The sequence below is a fragment of the Vanellus vanellus genome (assembly GCF_965231255.1).
Source record: "Vanellus vanellus genome assembly, chromosome: 1".
Taxonomy (NCBI): domain Eukaryota; kingdom Metazoa; phylum Chordata; class Aves; order Charadriiformes; family Charadriidae; genus Vanellus; species Vanellus vanellus.
Window position 1 is genome coordinate 95,054,281 of NC_138905.1, and position 19,925 is coordinate 95,074,205.

Genomic DNA, 19,925 nt, shown 5'->3' on the forward strand with positions numbered 1-19,925 from the left:
GATCCTGGAAGAGTCACTGTAATTGCAGCAACTCTGTAATTTGCAACAACTTTAGGGAATGAATTTATTAGCCCAAATGGTAAGAGTTACTAGAACAGGACAGCTTTTACAGGCTGATGTGCAGAGTGGGGAGGAACAGTTATATCACTGCTCTGACAAAAGCCTGTATTACTACAATTAAACCATGCAGGAGGTGAAAGAGCACGAATCATCTAACTTCTTCATTACCAGTGAACAAAAAATGTATCATTTTCTGTTCATAAGTTGTGCGTGACTTCTTACTATATGTATGTAATAGTCAAGTTACACAGTTCCTCATGCCCAGATTTGAGGAACGGTTGTGTCAGAACTGGTTAAATATCCCCTAGTAAATCTATTTGCAATTCTTTCCGGGGAGAGACCTGTGGAAGTCAGTAATGATGGCAATAGGCTCCTGGTTTGGCAGCATATTCTGTGTAGACATTCTAGGATGTCTGCACAAACCCTGCAGTTGATAAGGATATCTCCTCTTTCACAATTTAGCTCTCTTCCTCTCTCCAACTTTTCCCTGCTCAAAGCTTTGTGTAAGCATGGAAAGGTTTGTTACAAAGGTTTGTGACTGTCACTTTTGTATCCAGTTTTCGGGTGTAAACTGATCTAGGAATGGTGATCAGTTGTTCACCAACTATTTGAAAACTATGTTCTCAAAATATTAGATTTCATAGTTGCAGGTGGAAAAGATTTATCATGGCAGCAAGCTGGTTCCCCAGACCAGGAATATTTCAGTTGTTTCTTTACTAATGTTTCAGTGCAGCTTCCTTACCCTTTCCTCAGAGACTTTATGACTTTTGCATTTCCTACTTGCTTCTATTACTTAACCCATGATTTAATACTACATATGCAGGCAGGAAGCTATTACAAAAGTAATCCAAAAGGCTTACAATAACCTGGGAAAAATAGCACTGCAGCTAGCCCTTTTTTTCTCCACAGCAATATTCCAGGTGGTATGGTATCAGAATTTTCTACAGCTACTTCCAAAGAGAAAAGAGCTTTGGAATATAGTCTAGTATCACAAGATCTTAAGTAGTAGCTTCCCTTTTACAAAGAAAGAGCTACACAAAGTAGACGCTGACCCAGCGTCTCAGTAGGGAAGCAGCAGGAAGACGGGGTTGGGAAAAGGTGTGCTTTCCCAGGGTAGAGCCTGATGCTGACAGTCTAGATGCTGGAATTTAAAATCTGTTTCTAGCCCTGAGGAACTGGTTGACACTGAGCAGATCACTGGACTTACCATGTAAAATAAAGGGGGTTTAACCTTTCCTACTTTTCAAGAAGGTGATTGAACTTAATAAAAAAAAGTACTTTGAGAACATCAAGTGAAAGGTGCTAGAAAAAATATCACGAACAGTAGGAAGCCTTGACAAATGAACTCCAGCCTTCAGCATATACGTTACTCTGAAAGAGGTAATAACTTTGAGCTAAAAGGTTGACAAGTATAATCTTTGTCCCTTGTGAAGCACAGCTTTCTAGCAACTTCATCCTTCTCCACTTTACCAAGGCTTCTGTAACTCATTTCAAAAACATAATAAAGGCACACAAAATCCTCACACTTTTATAAAGACTGACAATGCAGGAAGCTTATATAAAAAAAGAAACATGTTGCAAAGATGGTACGGAAAAGTAATCAGTTATTGAATTCAATTTACAGCTTCCAGATCGTGCAGCCTCCCTGACTCATCCAAGCCACTCTGCTTTATCAGAACTGCCAGCATCACCCTGAAACAGTGTGCAATAAAATATGGAAAATGCATTCAAAATGTGCCACCTCACTGATGCAATGAGCTGACATGAAAAACACTTTCTTCTCACTGTGAAATGCCATGATGCGGTTGCATTAGCTTGGAAGCAGACATACAGTGCTGCTGCTACTGTCACTGCTTCTTCCATACCTGTGTTGTGTACAGAGGACTTCAGTGTTCAGGGGATACACATGTCAGCCTCCTCCACCAGCACAAAATGCCAAGTTTCACTTCTGGCTACAGTCCTGAGTAATATGGGATGGAATCACTATTATGCATCTGAAGGATGAAGTGCTGTGAGATAACACCCTTATATGCTCCTTCTGCCCTCATAGTGGGGAAAAAAATGGTTGCCCCTGAGTCAGACCTTTGCAGATGCAGGAACATCAGCAATATGGCTACTCCAATGAAACCAGATGACATTACTTTCATGCAACCCAGTTGTGTAGACACAGATCTAGTTGCACCTGTCACTGAGCAAGTCCGAAGCCTTGCTGTTCTCATTGCAGCTCTAGTGTCTCTGTTTGCCAAATAATAAATTACGCTTTTCTGTTCTTTCCCCTATTTTAGTACAGAGCTTGGGTGCTAAAATAAAACCCATTAAGCTGGCTACTGTTATTCATTTGAATAGTACTACTGTGCCTATGATTTTAGTTCAAAGCACTGCAATCTTTCTGCATTTCATGGCTGTAACATGGCATGGTTAAAAGAATACTGCAGCATTTCTCCTAATGGTTCGAAAGCACTAATAATGCCTGCTGCGCTAAGTAATTCTGCATCTAGTATTGCAGCAGGAGAGAAACACAGAATAATTCAGGATGGAAGGGACATCTCTTCTAAGGCGTCTAGTCCAAACTGTGCTCAAGGCAGAACTAACTTTGAAGTTAGGCCAGGGGAGAGTGGGTATCAAGAACAATCCCTTTCATCTGCTATCATTGGGCAAGACAGAAATTAAATACTTGTTTGTGTGGATTAAATGAAGCATTTCTAAGAACTGACAGGGAATAAGATTACCAGCCAATGTAACAGATTCCACGTCAAGCAACTGTAATGAAAGGTTGGCCCTAGCACCTCATATTTGCTACTTTACTGACACTCTCTGCTTTTCCAAAGATTGGATGTACAAGGCATGCAACTGACGTTTTTAAAGTCAAATTAAAGGGTAAGTAATTTCAGAGAGGGACTGATTTTTAAATATCGTTGAGTTTTCTCCTAGTGCAAACTCTAGCTGAAGCCAACCAAAGTTACCAAGCTGAAGACTAGTTTGCAGCTCTTCTAGCCACTGGCTTTTGAACTTCTATGTTTGGTTCACTGGTCGGAACAGAATAAGGCATAGTGATTAACACGCCAGTGAGTAAATGGAAACACAGCTAAAATTGCAACTCTCAGCACTGGCAACATCAGTGGAATTATCTGGGTTGGAGCAATGGTGTGAAATGTTAGTGAAAAAAGATGCATGTAGCCTCAGCTTTGGTCCATGAACCAAGCAGCTGTGAACTGCAGAGCTGAATGAGCATTACTCAGAAACAAAGTTCATGTATGTACACTATTCTCTCTTCTTAACCTCTACAGGAATTTTCAAATCACAGTTCCTCCCACTCACAAATACCACCCTCCTCCAAGGTCACTAAAAAGCATCATGTCCCTTCTATAAGAAATTCTACTCTCTTCTTCTTTTATTCAGCATCAGAATGAAGCATGAAATTTAATATTAAAAGTTCCTAGAAAGCACTGGACCCAGAAACATAGACCTGTAGCTCTTCTGGCAGGCCCTGGTCAGGACATATCTGCACTGCCATGACTGCTACAGGGAGTTCTAGTTCTACATCTCTCGTGTTCACTATCTTCCCTGCACAGCTTTTTCTCCCAACCAAACCACTTCTTGATCACAGTGCAGCATGGAAGTGCCACCCTATCCACCAACAGGGATCGGGCAGGGCAGACTGTATGTAGGAAGTGACAACAGATACCTTGCAGCTTCACACACGTCAAAGGTAGGCAAAGGAAGACTGCCCTACTCTCCACAGAGCCATCCTCCCCCTTCTCATCTCCTCTTGCCTCTGATTTTGTGTGGGTTATGTGAAGATTTCCTTCCAAGGAATGGTGTTTACAAATATTTATGTAAGATGGGGATCATATATATGATAATGTGGTGCTTCCTGCTAAAACATCTTCCAGAATGCCTCTCAGGCATATACAGCAGTGTCCAGTGCTCCGAGATGTTGGCTATGTGTCTAAGGAAGTAAGGCGGAAAAAACATACACTATTGAGTTAGCTGAAAAACTCATGTGAGATAGTGTGGTTCAAGTCTGCACTCTGGTACCCATCAGAAAACTATGGAGTTTTTAATCTTAAATTTCCTCTCTCCAGACACTGTCTACCTGTGTCCCCTATTGTTACCTAAGATCCAGAGGAGGGCAGCTCCAAAGAAAGGGCTGTTCTGTGCTGTCTCCATAGCCCTCTTCCCCAGGCACCTGGGGCTGCTACAGCTGGAGGTGAGGCACCGAGCTAGATCAGCAACTCTCAGCTGCCAGGTTCATGTGGATCTGCACTGGGTGCAAACATGGACATCTGAGATGTTGCCGCACTGTGCTCCCGGCAAAGAGTTCAACTCCTACTTACAGTTTGGTCAAACAAAGCTCTGCTACAAAAAAAGCCATTATCTAAAGGCACAGAAGTGCCTGGTTGATGAGGCTGAAGGGAGTTTTTGAGATCTGAGGCTGTTTAGTAAAGGCACCTGTCTCCTGGGGTGCTTATGCTCCTGCAAAGCAATGACCAGGCACGGTGGGTTTAGAGATCCCTAGAGAAGAGCAAGTCCACTGTTAACCATCACAGATCTTCTTTCTGATAATATCAGCAACAAAATAAAAGCTTATACACCTTTTTTTTTCTTTTTTTTTTTTTTTGTTTGTGCATGGCCCAAATGGGGAAGAGGGGCAGTGAAAAAAGCGGAGGAGAAACTTGCAGCAAGAAACATTCTCTGGATCCTTTGCAGTGATTTCACTGGAAGAGACAGGATCTGAATCTGGAGCCAATCCAAGGGTCACACGTTTCACTAGTAACACAGCATAGGCAACATATGCATACGTAGACTACGTTAGATTGACTTTGGACTGTCTTACTTATTAAAACATGCTCAAGTCCCACAATTTTCTATGGGTCAGGTACACAGTTAGGTAAAGCACGCTGTTCTACGCTCTCCTGAATAGGGTGGTTTCCTCACAAAGAAATTATCTGAGGATGTGGCATATAAACACATTTCCAAGTGGCAAGCCAGGTTTTGAATTTGCAGCACAGCAGTTCCTCAGCAGTAGCCCCATGTTTCCAGCCTATGATAAATGCAAGGTAGCTTAAAGGGCCTTGCTCAAAGATTTCAACAGGCTGTAGTGACACATGAAGCTTATCTCATCGTAACTTGCTTACGTGCTTTATCCTCACATTAAAACATCTACCAAGTCCACAGTTTCACAGTGCTCACACACAGTCATAGCAAAATCAGTTCTGCACGGAAGAAGCCAATGCCCTGCTTCTCAGGGTGGGCTGTTTCCATGCCAAGCCAGTCTCAGTCATTCTGGCTCCACCAACCAAACCAAACCAAAATGCCTAAAGGATTTTTACAACAGGAGCAGCTAATTCTCCTACCTTGCCCAATTCCCTTCTTTCTAGGGACTGGCAGAATCATGTCACACCTATTTAGGGAAAAGAGGGTGGGGACACACACGATCACATTTTATTGCATGTTACTAATGATGGGAAATGGTAACTTCAAATGGAGCTTTAATTTCAAACAAAGCAGTTTTCGAACTTAACTGCCGTCTTGAGGATAAAAGTGGGATGTCTGTGACAATTGTACTACCCTGTGTATCTTGCTCAATACAGTAGCTCTGCAGCAAGGGATCACAGATGGGTTGTGGTGGTGGGAAGACCCTGCTCTTATGGCCTGCAAACTTGCTGTACTTGCAGAATTCCACCTTAAAAGTAATTGGACGTGTCTGTAACTCAGAGAAGGTTTGCTAAGCAATGACACATTGCACTTGGATCTGGAAGCATAACATCTGGAAGCCAAATGTTAGAGGCGGTATAAAAGGGCCAGCCCAACAAACCAGTGGGGCATTTCTAAGCCAGGAACATCCTCAGGATGGACCTCATCCTTCTCTGTGTATTCCTGCCTCTGGTGACCGTGGCATGGGGCCAGTATGGTGACTATTACTATGGCCCCTATAACTATGGAGATAATGATGAATGGGTTAACGTGTACCGCCAGGGTTTCAACTTCCAGTGCCCGCATGGGCAGGTGATTGTGGCCGTCAGGAGTGTTTTCAGCAAGAAGGAAGGTTCCGACAGACTGTGGAACTACGCCTGCATGCCGGCAGCCCAGAGCCTCGGTGAGCCGACAGAGTGCTGGTGGGAAGAGATCAACAGGGCAGGAACTGAATGGTAGGATACCCCCAACCATCCCTGGAGGGCGCAGCCCTGATACCCCCTGTGGGATGCGGGTGCTAATACTGCTGTCAGAGCAACACGAATGCATATTAATGTCATCATAACCAGCAGCTTCACTGCCCTGAACAGCTGCCTGAGACTCATTAATCATGATGCATGCATGTGAGGTGATCAACATCGCATTTGCCTTCCCTGTAGCAATTTCTTGCTGGAGGGTCTCTGTGTGCTTTAGAAATGCTGTGTCGTTTGGTCACTCACAACCACAGCTGCAAAGTGATTTGGTCTTGCTATTGTTGTTTCACGGATGAGGAAAATGAGGCATGAGCCTTCAGTCAGGAGAGAATAAAGTCCCTCTTGAAAGGCCACACAACGAATCAGTAACTAAACTGGGGAACAAATTGTAAAACTCCTCACTCTGATCTCCTGCTCTTATCTTCGCTGTATTGAACTGGCTTTTCTCTTTGTGTTTTTGTTGCTAAGCTTTTTGGCTTAGGCCCAGTCAAAGGCTGTTTTCTAGTCATGCTGATATTACAGGAGCCAAAAATCCACACTAACGAGCAATGATGGTGGCATATATATCCATGATAATGATAGCAAAAGATCATGTTAATTCCCTAATACAGTCAGTTTTGGTTAACTAAGTGGTACATTTTCCATCAACCTTAGAGGCAAAGGTGATTACATTTTATGGCCACAATAATTGCTGGAAATACGTATGGTGTTTCCTGTTTAGGCAGCACATACTCAATATTTAATTATCTTCTGATTTTTTTCATGAAACATGAAACACAGTTTTGGAAAACTCTGAGTTTGAAATATTCTTTGGATAGAATTAATAGAATGCAAGAATATTTTCAATGACTTGCAATGTTTTTTCTCCAGAAATTGCAACGTGATTTTTGTAGATTTCACATTATATGGGAATAGGTTAACAATGAAATGTGAAGCTTCTGCTTTTTAAATGATTCAAAATTTTCTTCTGAATTATTCATACTCTTTCACTTACCACGTGATACATTCTTATGGCTGATGCAATTGCTAAGGAGAAAAAGATTGACCCTATACTTAATTTTGGAATAAGAACTGAAAAGAAAGGGGGAGGACTGCAAAACAGGCAGAAAGAAGATACTGTGATAATACTGGATTGCTTCATTTTTCATAAATTGATGCCATTTCTACTTATTGCATAGTAATTTTGAATTAGACCTTTCTATTGTTCAAAATAAAATTATTATCCTCTTTCTAAAAATCCCTGGCAGCAATTGCTCAAGTTCACGTCTCAGAAACAGGATGCTGTGTAAGTCTATACAGAACGTTGTCTTCTGTTATCTAACCATGGGGCCACATTCATCATCATCATCTCCAAATATTTTTCTCTTTAATGTGTTTAACTCTGTTTCATTCTCCTAGCTTTTGGAGTTATTTTAGTTATTTCTTCCCCAGCTCACCTTTCCAGTCCAACATCCTTACATCTATCTGTCTTCTCTGCATAGATCTTCCTCTTTCTTTCTTCTATCTATTTTTTGGGGGATAGAGGAATACACCAAAGTGATTAGGGAACGCATACCCCTTTGCAAAGGCAAATTTGTGCTCCTAATTACTTGAGCTATTTCCATACATCTTAGCTAGCTGTGCCTGTTTGTCTTCTGCAGTTTTCTGCACCCAGGGCTGAGCTGGTTGCACTAACAGTGCCTCATGGAGAGAGGCTTGCTGTAAACCAGCACATCCCTCACTGTGCCCAGACGCTGCTGCCCAGGAACCCAGCAGACTCATCCCAGACTGGAGTGAAAGTGTGGCCCAGCAGGCAGACACCTCGGAGTCTCTGAGTGCAGACTCAAACCTCAAATTAATGTGGCAGCACAGCTGTAGCCTGTGGGGTCTTTGACAATCCCACACCTTCTCTCTTGACAGCCTCATTAGCTGCCTCTCTTTTCTCTCTCTCTCCCACGCCCAGCTCAGTGCTATTTGGAGCCATCCCCAATTCTAAAGAGATTCACTCAGTAATCAAGTGGGACCACAAATATGAGTCACAATCTGTACCGCTAGTTCCTGTTTGGCCACCTCTGTTTCCCTGCTGATCTCCTAATGAACCAATCTGTTGGTGAGCAATACATCATCCTCATGTCAGCTGACACAGCACTCTGCTGGACTCGGTAGTCCATTCCCCATCCTTGTAGGATGGACTTTAATATTCCTTCTTTGGCTCTGCCTCACGGAGTACTTTGTATCACCGTGCACATCACATCCAGGGAGCTTCAATGCCTTGTACCACCAGTAACTACAAAGCTGCCAAGTTTTTCCTAAAATGTAAGCTACATTTTCTCTGCTGTAATTGAGGCTTTTTATTCCTTGCTCTACCTTCACTGGGTAATGAAAACAAGCACACCGCATCCTTTGTAAAATCTCTTTAACGTATTAATAGGTAGCAGCTATGGCTTTCCCTACCTGCACACCTTCACCCATGCTTTTGATTTCAGGCTGAACACGTCTCCGTTCCTCTAGTTTTCCTTTGGAAGTTTTACATTCCAACACTCCTAAGCAAGCAGGTCTCCTCTGAATTCCCTCCAGTTTCTCGGCCATGTCCCAGAAACTGTAGTCTGGTAGAAACACCACAAAGTGACCTCTTGTTGACAAATGATGTCTACGGCATTACACAAATCACCATTCCTGACTGTTGTGCAGCTGCACAACAGAGACAAACCCTAGAGAGCTTTCTTTAGAAAAGACAACAAACCAGGAAAAGTTTGAGAGAGCAAATGAAGTGGGAATATAAAGTAGAGAGAAGAAAGAGTCTCTAACTCATTATTTTCTTTGGCCATTAGCACTAGGGGGGAAATGGCAGAAATGGATGAGGGGACCATGGGAATGGGAGAGTTGGGGGGGACTGGAGGGCAGCAAGTAACCACTGGCAGAACTGGTTTAGGTAAGTGTGCTTCCTACACTAACACTAGGTATTATATGGAGTTCTAAGATTAAACTTGAAAGACTTTGCATCTTATAGATATGACAAAATTATTCAACAGGAAGAGGCCAATAACAGATCCACATTAGGCATCTAATCACGATGCATAATTTACAACCTCTGCCCCCTTCCAGAGTCAATGGAGAGAAATAGGTACTCTAAAAACTGCCCTCTGGGGTATCCCATGTCTCTCCAGAAGCAGACTCATGAAGACCAATTACCTCTGACAGTTGCCTAGAATTACCTACTGGCATTTCAGAATACATCTAACTATAAGCGCTTCATTTAATAAATGCATCCCTGAAGTTAAGCATATGCGTATGTGCATTTCTGAAGACAGCATGTTCTTTTATGTTTTGCTGAATGGACATAAGAAACCTGCGAACATGTTATAAGACTCATAAGAGAAAATTTTGCAAGAGATTGGATGAGATGATCAGTGATGCCTTCTCAACTTCATTAATCTGTGTATATATTTAACATTATGTACATGTACAAAGGCTTTGCTGAATCTGTTCAAACACCTTACTGCTGGCCCTACTGCCTCTGCAAAGGCTATCTGCTAACCAAGATGCTGTTCAATACTGGGAGCAATATTTGTTCCTGGATGATTTGGAAATACTCATGTCTGGAACAGGGATAAGTCTTCAGGACATCCCCTGATTCTACACACTCCTCCTAATTATTTATATGTTGTGATATCTCAAGGAATCCTACCTTTTCAGACAGAATAAAGCTTATGTTTTTAGCTCCATTTGTACTGAAGGAAGTTTGACTTTGGGTAAATATTTCACCACCTAAGAAAAGGTAAGGTCTGTGTGATTGCAGGTGAGTGCACTTCACACTTCGCTGAATACTAGAGGTGTCTCTACAGACCAGTCTTTGAACAAGGTACTCAAGAAAAAACTATTTTTCTTGCCTGAAAGTACCAAAGGACGGGGATCAAACAAACAAATGAACAAAAGCTTGCAAGTGAAAGACAAGCAACTCTTCTTTCCAGGAGAAAATGTTTGTTTTACACCACCTAATACAGACGGAACCATGCTGCATCCCCAATATATTCCCAGTTACCCATAAGGCACAAAGCAGAAACATTTCCAGCCGAGTGCCGTTTAATGCCCGTTTATTGACTCTTTTCCTTGTTTAGACTTCTGAGAAAGTGGATGGGACTTGGAAAAAACAAATATCTAGATTCTCCCTCCCCACTCCCATTCTCACTCTCCTCTGCCTTCTCTTTAAGTGCACAAATACACACAGACAGATCCTTTAAGCAGGCACACAATCCTGTTTCCCACAAACTGGGCACAAAGACAGACTCATGAGCAAAGGAAGCGTCTGCAGGAGCCTCCTGTTCAGGCGCTGGCAGCACACCCCGGTACATCTGCAAGGAACTGTTGTTGTTCTCAGTCTCTCACCAATCCCAAGTCTCAAATCTGAGACTGTATTACCCAAACCCAGTAATCAAGCTGCCCTTTCAAAATATTCCCATTTGTGCTATCTACGCAAACAAGTTAATTTTCTTCAAAGCCCTAGGTTTATGTTAAAGGGATAGTGCTACAAGCTCTTAGCACAGCTGCAACCAACTAAGTCTAGTGGGAGCATCTGAGGAGAAGGGGGGTGTTTCTGTAGATAGGGAGGCCTCATCAGCATCTGGCGGGAAGAAATCAACGGGGTGATTAGGGCCTTGCCTTCCCTTTGGGCAGCGAGGAGAAAGTAAGTCATCACTGGCCCATAAATGAAAGAAAAAGATAGCTGAAGATGATAGTGAGCTTGCCTTTGGCATGTGAAAGTCACAACAACACGTCTCACCACCCCATAACAGATAGTAGAGACTCCTTGTAGAAGTGGCCATTGGAGACTGGGACGGCCTAACCAAATATGGAAATGTCATTCCCTTCATCTGAGTACCAGTGCTTCAAATGTCCTGAGCCTGCTCTCAGCCACTTATCTCTCCCTACTCATCTGTAACAGACTGGCCATTTTATTAGCTTTCATCATGAGACTATCCAAACTACACAGAGGAGGAAACTCCACAAAAATAACTCAGGAGAGCAGGACAGGGCCTCCCCTCCACAGCTGTACCAAAAGGAAATTAAGTTTTGGATACTGAAGGTAGCAGGTTTTGGTTAAACAACACTCCAGGAAAACGGCGTATCTAATGACCCATTAAAAAATGCCTCCCACACTTGAACCGTGGTCTTACTGGCTGCATGAGGTTAGGCCACCTCTGTCCATAAGCACTCCAGGGGGGACTGCAGACGACAGCACACAGCGTTATTTCTCTTGGGTCAGTTTGCCATGTCTAACGTGTCCATAATACATAGATCCATTGTGCTGTGACAGGCTCTAGAGAGGTGGCTTTAGAGTAATTAATAACGCAAGTTTTACAGGAGCCATCTGGTCTACAACAAAACAGTAGGATTTTTGAAGTACATAGAATGACACTCTCAGGTTACCCTGTTATAGGGAACAAATCACCCTTAATGCATCATGACCCAGTGACTACTGCGCTGTGTGTCAGACTCTGCACGTTTCCAGAGAGCTTCAGGGAGCGTGACCAGTCAGCGTGGCAGGAGCTCAATGCAGGCTCTAACAGCACTGCTTACTGCATCTTGACTTGGGCTTCCCTGGGCGGATTTGTAGTGAACAGGCTTCCTCTTTGGGTTGTCATCCTCAGGACAACACGCTGCTTAGGCTAATTCCTGATGTATCTGAGGGACAGAGTGCCTTGGAGACAGGTTTACAACACAGCACCAGCATTAAATGGGGCACAACACTCTGGGGCTTTGTCTAGCAAAGAGCAAAAATAAGATGTAGGCATAATTAAGAAGTGTCACCACAACTTGTGCCATTGCTGAAAACAATTATACTGTTGCAAGCAATATTTGTCTGCAGTGTGGCAGGCAACTTTGAGTCAATGAGGTAACACACTTGGTCGCTGAGGCTGTATCAATGTTTGAAAATAACGTGGCACAATTTAAATGGATCTGTAAGGTGAAACAGTTCATGCATGGACCCCAAATCCACATATGAATTTTGAGTGAGTTTGTTTCAGACCAGCTCTAGTTTGGTCTCACAGATAAATGCTCATTGGCGAACACGGAGAGCAGTAGTCCTGACCTGAACTAAATCGATAACATGGATGCACACTTTGGTTGCTTACCGTGACAGAACGCAGCTGTACAACACTCATTAAACAGATCAGAAGAAGGCTCGGCAAAGGAGAGGCTTTCCACAGCAATTGCAGCAGGACGTGCAAAGTCCCAGCTAGCATATTCCTCTCACTACACAAAACTCCACCCAAATTAAGGCTGTCTATTTTATTTACTTTCTGTGAAATACCGCAGTCATTTCCAACAGATGTAAATGAGGGAAGGGAAAGGCAACTTCCCATTCAACAGCACCTGACCCTCACCACCACCAATCTTCCCACTCCTCCATCTACCAGCCAGCTCACCTCCTCTTCTCCCAGTACCAGATCCAAAAGGCAACTCTTCATGGATCACAACTTGAGCCAAGTAGAAAAACAAAAACAACCTATCCGTCGCCAAGTTTAATCCCACACACTCCCAGCTGGTTTCTCACGGTCTTCTGCATTCACCGAAGAGGTATCTTTCTCTTTTCTTAACAATGTCAGGATTTCATGAGTGAGGAGAACCCAGTGACATTAATTCTGAATACTGAATTATCCTCTATAACAAGAGTCCTATAGAGTGGGTCTACTGAAAAAGGCATTTTTTTTACTTGGCCATAAATCAAAGTTTTTATTCACCAAACTGGTTTGCAGGATTTGCTGTGACAGGAGTAGTGAATTCAACAGAGAAGGAAGAAATCCTCGCATATTAAGTGTTATTTTCAGATTAGTGCATAGAGCATGTAACTGAAAAGGTGTGTGGGGAGGGGTTTTTTTGTTTCCCTTGAAGTGTTGCTTTCTGCTTGTAGGAAAGAGACCTACTGGGAAAAGGAAAGAGAAGAAAAGATTTTATACGAGCTCACAAATAAGCACTCCAACTTCTGAGAGCATCTCTTCAATTTTGGAGGAATATCTGTGTTTGACTTGAAAATTAGAAAGATCAAGGGATAATGAAAAATTCTTCAGCGTCACTGTTATCTTTTTTTCGCTGAAGGCAATATTGAGCTTGAAGAATAGATTGCAGGATTTTGTGCGTATGAGACAGAAGTAGAGAGGGATAAGTAAACATGAGCTTAAAAGTATATTTCAAATTTTACTTTGAATGTTTTTAAAATAAAATGGCAATTTAATTATAAGCCATGACTTATGTTCAGTTATACTCTCCATCTAAGTTTTTAAGACAAACCCAAATATTATTTTTTAAACAAACTTTTCATGAGAAGACAGAATCAAGATCAAAAATAAACAAACCTTGCTAAAGTTTGGTGCTCAGATATGTATACATGTAAACATGAGAGTGTTATGTTAGCTAGATTTTTTTAATCCACTATAGAGAGAAGGGTCCATCAGTGATGTAGTGATGTGTCTCTCAAGATCAATCTTTCCATCAAAACTGGAGTGTATTAGTAGAGGTGTCAAGAAAATAAAAACTGTTGTAGAGGAAAGAGAGTGGGAAAGATGCAGGACTTCCCAAACTGAATGTGAGCAGATGGGGAGAGAAAAGAGAAGGAAGAACCTCCCACAAAGACAAGTATGGGCAGGAATATCTGATGCTGATCGGTGGGTATGGGAAATTGCAGGGAAATGCCGAGCCTCTGAGAGGAAGCGCAAAGGAAAAGGAGGAACTAAACGCTCCCATCATTGCACCTATGCAAAAGAGCTAGAAAATCTCCCAGGGGCACAAGGACTTGAGCAGTGGAAATGCACGTAACTGGGAAGGGGAAGAGGCAGAAGAAGATGAAGAGACACCAGTTTGGTTCTACTTTACACAGATTAATGCACAAAAGTGCTCATCTTGCAACAGGTACAACCATTCCCTATGTTTCTGTGTATCAACCTTTCTTCCATCAGGGTAACACCAATCTTCTGCAGCTATCCAATATGTTTACACAGAGTCTTAGCCATATGTTCCCATGGCCTATGTGCCAAAAAACAGAGCAACTTCCTATCAAAGTCCTGCTGAAATCCTCTGAGTGTGAGCCAAACTGCCTTACTTGGTGTGATACCATAGCAACTCGGAGTCCCCATCATTGCTTAACTCTGAAGGTCCTCAGAAGAGTGCCACAAAGCACAGCAAGTATGTGGGGCCCCAGCAATGTGGGAGATGCGGGGATGCAAACAAACGTAAATAATCATGTCTGAACAACAGAACGCGGTGGAAGGAACATACGGGAGAGACCCCTGCTTCAAAGGAGGAAGCTGAAAGTATAGGAAGAGGAATTCACCACTGGTCAAAATTGGTTAGTTTTTCAGCTTTTGCGTACATACACTTGAGCCTCATGTTTTGCGATCACTAACACCTGTATGCACAAATGAATGACTTTCCAAACACCGAACTCTGCTAGACAATGTGTTTTCCTTTCTGGGAATTCCGGGCTTATTAAAATAAACTATTGAATGAAACTAGAGGAAATTTTTGTTATTTGCTAATCATAAAGACACTTCTGAAAGTGTCTGTCAAATATATCAATATATTTGATTTTATGGTATCTCAAGGAAGGTTTTCCTACAGCTCTAGGCCGCCTGTTTTCCTTGAAGGCAAAAGAAAGAAAAGGAAATGGAAGAAACTCAATTCCCATAATTTTCTGCGATAGGGAAACAATAAGGCTAGGAGGGTGCTTGAGAGAATAAGCACTCAACAGCTGAGTTAATGAGCTGTCTGTTTTCACACTCTCCTCGTCTTTAGTCTCCAAGAAGCAAGCTATTCAAACTGATTAGCACTTGAATTACTTTGGATATCAGTGTCCAGATGCTTGTAGGGTGTGCAGAAAGAGAAGCATATATCTGCACCCTTAGAGACCATGTCTATTCTACTTGAAGGCAGTGATTTACAGGTATGACAGAATTCCCGAGTACACAGAGAGCATGAAGCAGCAGAATTTTCTTTTGAAAATCCACTCATAAAACTTATGTGAGTCTTATAATTTCATAACATCTGAGTCTCAGTTTTCCTCATGTGTTTGTTATCAAATCATGATTTCATCAGAAGTGTGTAATGTTTTGAATTAAGAGTGCCTTCTCCTGGAGACAGGTAATTGAGAAAGAAATAAAATAAAATAAATTGTTGCACGTCTCTTATAAAAGAGTTTCTAAGGCTTCTTTTCTTTTGTAGAAAAGCAGTTGATAAAATTACTCCAGTGAACCCCAAATGCTCAAATACTAACAGTCAAAGATAAAAGTATCAATGGTCTATTTTGAAGTCAGTCTCATGATGTGTACAGTTGAGAACGTCAACACCAGAACAATCTTCTTTCCTGATTAGCATACTGGAATGATTAAATATTTAAACACAGTTTAGATAGTTTTAAGTGCAACATAAATGTTAAGACATTATCAATTAACTACTGCTGCTTTCTTATACAAAATGGTAACTCAAGACACAGCAAGGGCATACACTGCTTCTCAATACAAAGCCACGACCTTACCTTCCACCCTAAATAAAAAATTTTAATACTGTTTTCAGAAATGCTTGAAACTATCAGGGAATCTAATATCTTGTTTCCATTATGTGTTCACTTCTTTCTCCTCTTTCTTAGGTATCAAACCTGCTCAAACAATGGGCTGGTGGCTGGTTTCCAGAGTCAGTATTTTCCATCTGTGCTTGACCGTGAATGGCAATTTTACTGCTGCCGCTACAGCCGGAGATGTCCGTATTCATGCTGGTGAGTTCAAACAGAAACCAAACCTGTTAGCGTCTTTTCCCCAGCAGTTCCTATAAAAGCCTTTGGCCGCTTGGCCCATCAAAAACCTTGTCTGAGAAAAAGTTAACTGTGTTTTATAGGGCTAAGCAAGTTATTTCCAGTCTGCTAACAGGATTCTTGAGGATCCATGGCTAAGGGAAGAGAACGAGGGCAGAGTTATGCTGAACAGCTCAATGCGGTAGCTAGCCCTAAATGAACAAGCCTGGGTGCCAGCAGCAGCCTAGCTGTTCTGGAAATCATGACAGAAGTCTCCAAAGTGGAACAACATTTCAAAGGTGGTAATATAGCTCCCACTATAAATCCCGCAGATTTACAGGAGTAGGAGTGTCTGTGTGCTACGCAGTTGTGCCACAATGACTTACAGGAGTGAACTTACTGCCAGGTACCTCAGAAAGAATATCCTCCGGCTGACAACTTGGGATTTTTTGTATTTGCAGTGCACACAACTTGCTCCCTCTCTCAAGGCTGTTTGAAGACCAAAGTCAAAATGAGCTACTGATCACAGTCCAAGCCTAAAAAAACAGTATCACAACTGGTGCTGGCAACCTCACAGAGGCTATGGAAAAACGAGCTCCACATCCCAAGCTTCCCAGTGTCCCCAGGTGTGACTTCTCTAAATTGAGACAAGCACAGTAGCAGACTGTGAAAAAGCTCATACTGCTCCTGTCCATTCTGTGTAACAGAAATCATGATTTTACACTCCAGGGCTATTTATCCACCTATTCTCACTGATACAAAGAACAACCTGCCTGCACTTTAAAAAAAAAAAAAAAAAAAAAAAGAACAAGAAGAAAATAGGGGAAAAAAAATCTGTGCTTGAATCTTCATTTCCAGAACTCAGCTTTGAAGTAAACTTCCCATGGAGATGCATACAAAATGTTTACATGTCCCTTGATCTTATTTGGCTGGCTGGCTACTGGCCAAACACAACAGCAGTGCCTTGCTTTGCATCCTTCAGTCTCCTTGCAGCCAGGAGGAAAAGAAATGGTTTCTTATTATTTTAAAATGTTTTAAATTACAGGAACTCTAACAAAGTCTTTGAACATTTGTCTGCCCCCTTTACAGCCTACACTGTCTGTGGATGTCCTCTGCCTGGGTGTTTATTTACATACCTGCCCAGGCTCTTCCCTCTGAGGGAAACTCACTCCAACTTTCAAGCAGTTCCTCTAATTTCTCTTACTCCTCTAAGACTGTTATGTATTTTTAGAGAGACAACAGAAATCTTCTCCAACCTCGTTTGTTGTTGACAATTCTGCTTCCCTCGGAAGTCATCTTTACAACTGGGAACAGCTTTGTCCCTGCCTTGCAAATTGGCATTCAGAGCAATGCAAATCCTAATGTAAATGTTTGGGGTTACTGATGTCTTGCATTTCCATCCCAGCTGCACATGGACTCCTATACTGCTCTTCTATTTCCAGTAGTGACAATACTCCATTTTTTATGCTTGGAAAAGAATGTCTTGTGCAGTTCAGATGCTACTGTCTTTCCATGCAGAAAAGACAGCATTTCAAAGGCAGGTGAAGCATTTCTCCTTCTAAGCAGGGTAGAAATCCTCTGTGCTCATGATTTTCTGGAAGGGGAGAGCTGTAAAACCTCTGGGAAGACCTGTCACCTGGCTCGTGAAAAGTTTCTGGTGCATAGTTTGTGATTATGGGTTCATTATAAATCCATTTTGTACCCCTTATTACCAGGCTCAGTCACTCCACCTGGAGCCCAGTTTGTTCTGTTCAAGCTACTGGCCTATGCTGACATTTCCATATCCACTCTCACCCTGGACAGTCTTTCATGCAGTTTCTTCTACTTGAGAGCCCTGTTTGACTTTATTCTTTGAACTGCTCCCTTACAATGTATTCCTTCCAATTTTTTCAAGTCCTCATTCTGTCTTTGGTGTTATCAAGGTAGATACAAGCTCCTTCTACAAATGGTTAACCAAATTAGGATGTTATGGTCTGGATGAACAGACAACTAGACGGGTAAAAATCTGGTGGTTTAACAGGCTCAGAGGGTAGTGGTTAAAGGGTGATACTCTGCCCAGGTGCCCATTACGAGCAGAGCACTGTGACTTATGGTCTACCCTGGACCCGTCCTGCTTAACACCTTTAAATGACTTGGAGGAGGCAAAAGAGCACACTCTCACCAAGTTTGCATATGACACCAAAATGGGGGCGGGGGACACAACTGATACACTTGACAGGAAGACTGCTGTTCAGAGAGTTATAAGGAAAACCTTTTCCACTATGAGTACAGTGAGGCAGTAGAGCAGGTTGCCTGGTGAAGCTATGCAGGCTCCATCCTTGGAGGTTGTCAAGACTCGACTGAATAAAGCCCTGAGCAGCCTGGTTTGACTTCATGGCTGATCCTGCTTTGTGCAGGGGGCTGTGCCAGAGACCTCTTCAAGTCCCTTTCCACCAAAGTCATCCTGCAGTCCCAAATATGAGGACCCCTCTGCTGCAGGGCCCGCACCATCCAGCAAAACTCTCTCTCCTCTCCAGAACAGTGATCTGTCTATTGTCTGCTGGGAATGGTTTCTTTTCTGTTTTATTCCCTTTACCCTGCCTAGACAGTGTCTGGGAAAGTGCTAGTTGTTATGCTGAGATATAAACAACATCAACTGCAATGTGGTAGCGTGAAACCCCATCCCTTGAACCCACTTTTACTACTACAGATGTGACTTGTCTGAACTGTTAAACTTCAGTGTACAGCCACTAAACTTCCCATTTCCTAAGCCCAGGAGATCTCACTCACAACTTCACTTCCATTAGCATTTCCAAGTTATTGTCAAAAAACTTTTGTCACACATCACACTTCTGGTCTGTATCTTGGATTCTATTTAAGATGCATTTGACAGAGAGACTCTGTTTTCCAAACGATCTGCAAAGCAATTCTGGGCTACCAAGGGTAGGACCTCAAAATGTATATGCATATAAGACACAATAAAAATGTGCGTGCTTATACATATCATTATTCATTACAGTTTCTGCCCCAACCTGTAATGGTATTTATTCTGTTCCAGTAACTAGTTGTCAATAAACTATCTGTGGAGAAATAGCTATTAACATGCTGCTGACTCCTATGTCTTGGCTGAAGCAGCTTAATTTCATGTAAAGGCTTCTATTACTACATGGCTACGTAGGAAAGTAATACCAGGAAAATATGTAACGACTGTGGTGCCTCATGGATCATGCATGACACATAGGAAAATCCATATTCAAAGACAATCCACATTGCAGAATTTCTCAGCAGCCCTGAATTTTAATGTGCCATGAATCCTTCATTATGAAACCCAATATGGGCAGAAAGGCATTTTTAAGAAAACTGATAATAGTGAGGCATAACAAAACTCTTTGTTTTAAATTAGCTCTCACCTTGGGTATTTGATCCCTTCCTCCTCCAATTGTCTCTCTACAGGGCTCTCTGGCAAACATAAAAGCAGTAAGACAGCTGATCTTTATGCACGGCTTCTCTTGGCTCTTCTTCAGTACTACCTTCCTCCTGAAGTGAGCTGGTCTTCCCTACAATGAATAAGGACAGGTTTTCCCCATGTATAGGAGCCATGCAAATGGTTTGTTAGAGTTTGACCTGGTTTTTACAGCTGAAACATTCCTGTGTTTTTTGAGTCCTGCTAATACTTACTGGAATACTAATTTATGACACCATCATGCTGACTGAAACCCACACTTAAACACTTTGCTTAACTTAAGAACATGGTTAAAGCCAAATATCTGCTTAAGGACTTTGCCTGGTAGCATCTATATCCCTTCCCTTAGAGTCCAACAGTTCTGTTTCACAGCTCGTCTTCTCACCATTAATTTGCAGTTTACCTGTACAGTAAGCCCATACTGCAAATAAATATACTAATCTTTTCCAGTCTCATAGTTTTGCACTTGCTATTTTTAATTTTTTTTACAAGT

General features: G+C 42.2%; 1 protein-coding gene across 1 annotated transcript in view; it reads left to right on the forward strand.

Annotated features, from left to right (window-relative positions):
• Positions 1-5,894: 5,894 nt before the first annotated feature.
• DPT (dermatopontin) overlaps positions 5,895-19,925 on the forward strand; it is a 28,001-nt gene continuing 13,970 nt past the window's right edge. Inside the window, exons 1-2 of the mRNA XM_082499543.1 lie at positions 5,895-6,212; positions 15,850-15,975. Of these exons, the coding sequence (XP_082355669.1) occupies positions 5,914-6,212; positions 15,850-15,975 (425 nt within the window). The 5' untranslated portion in view covers positions 5,895-5,913. The remainder of the gene's footprint in view (positions 6,213-15,849; positions 15,976-19,925) is intronic.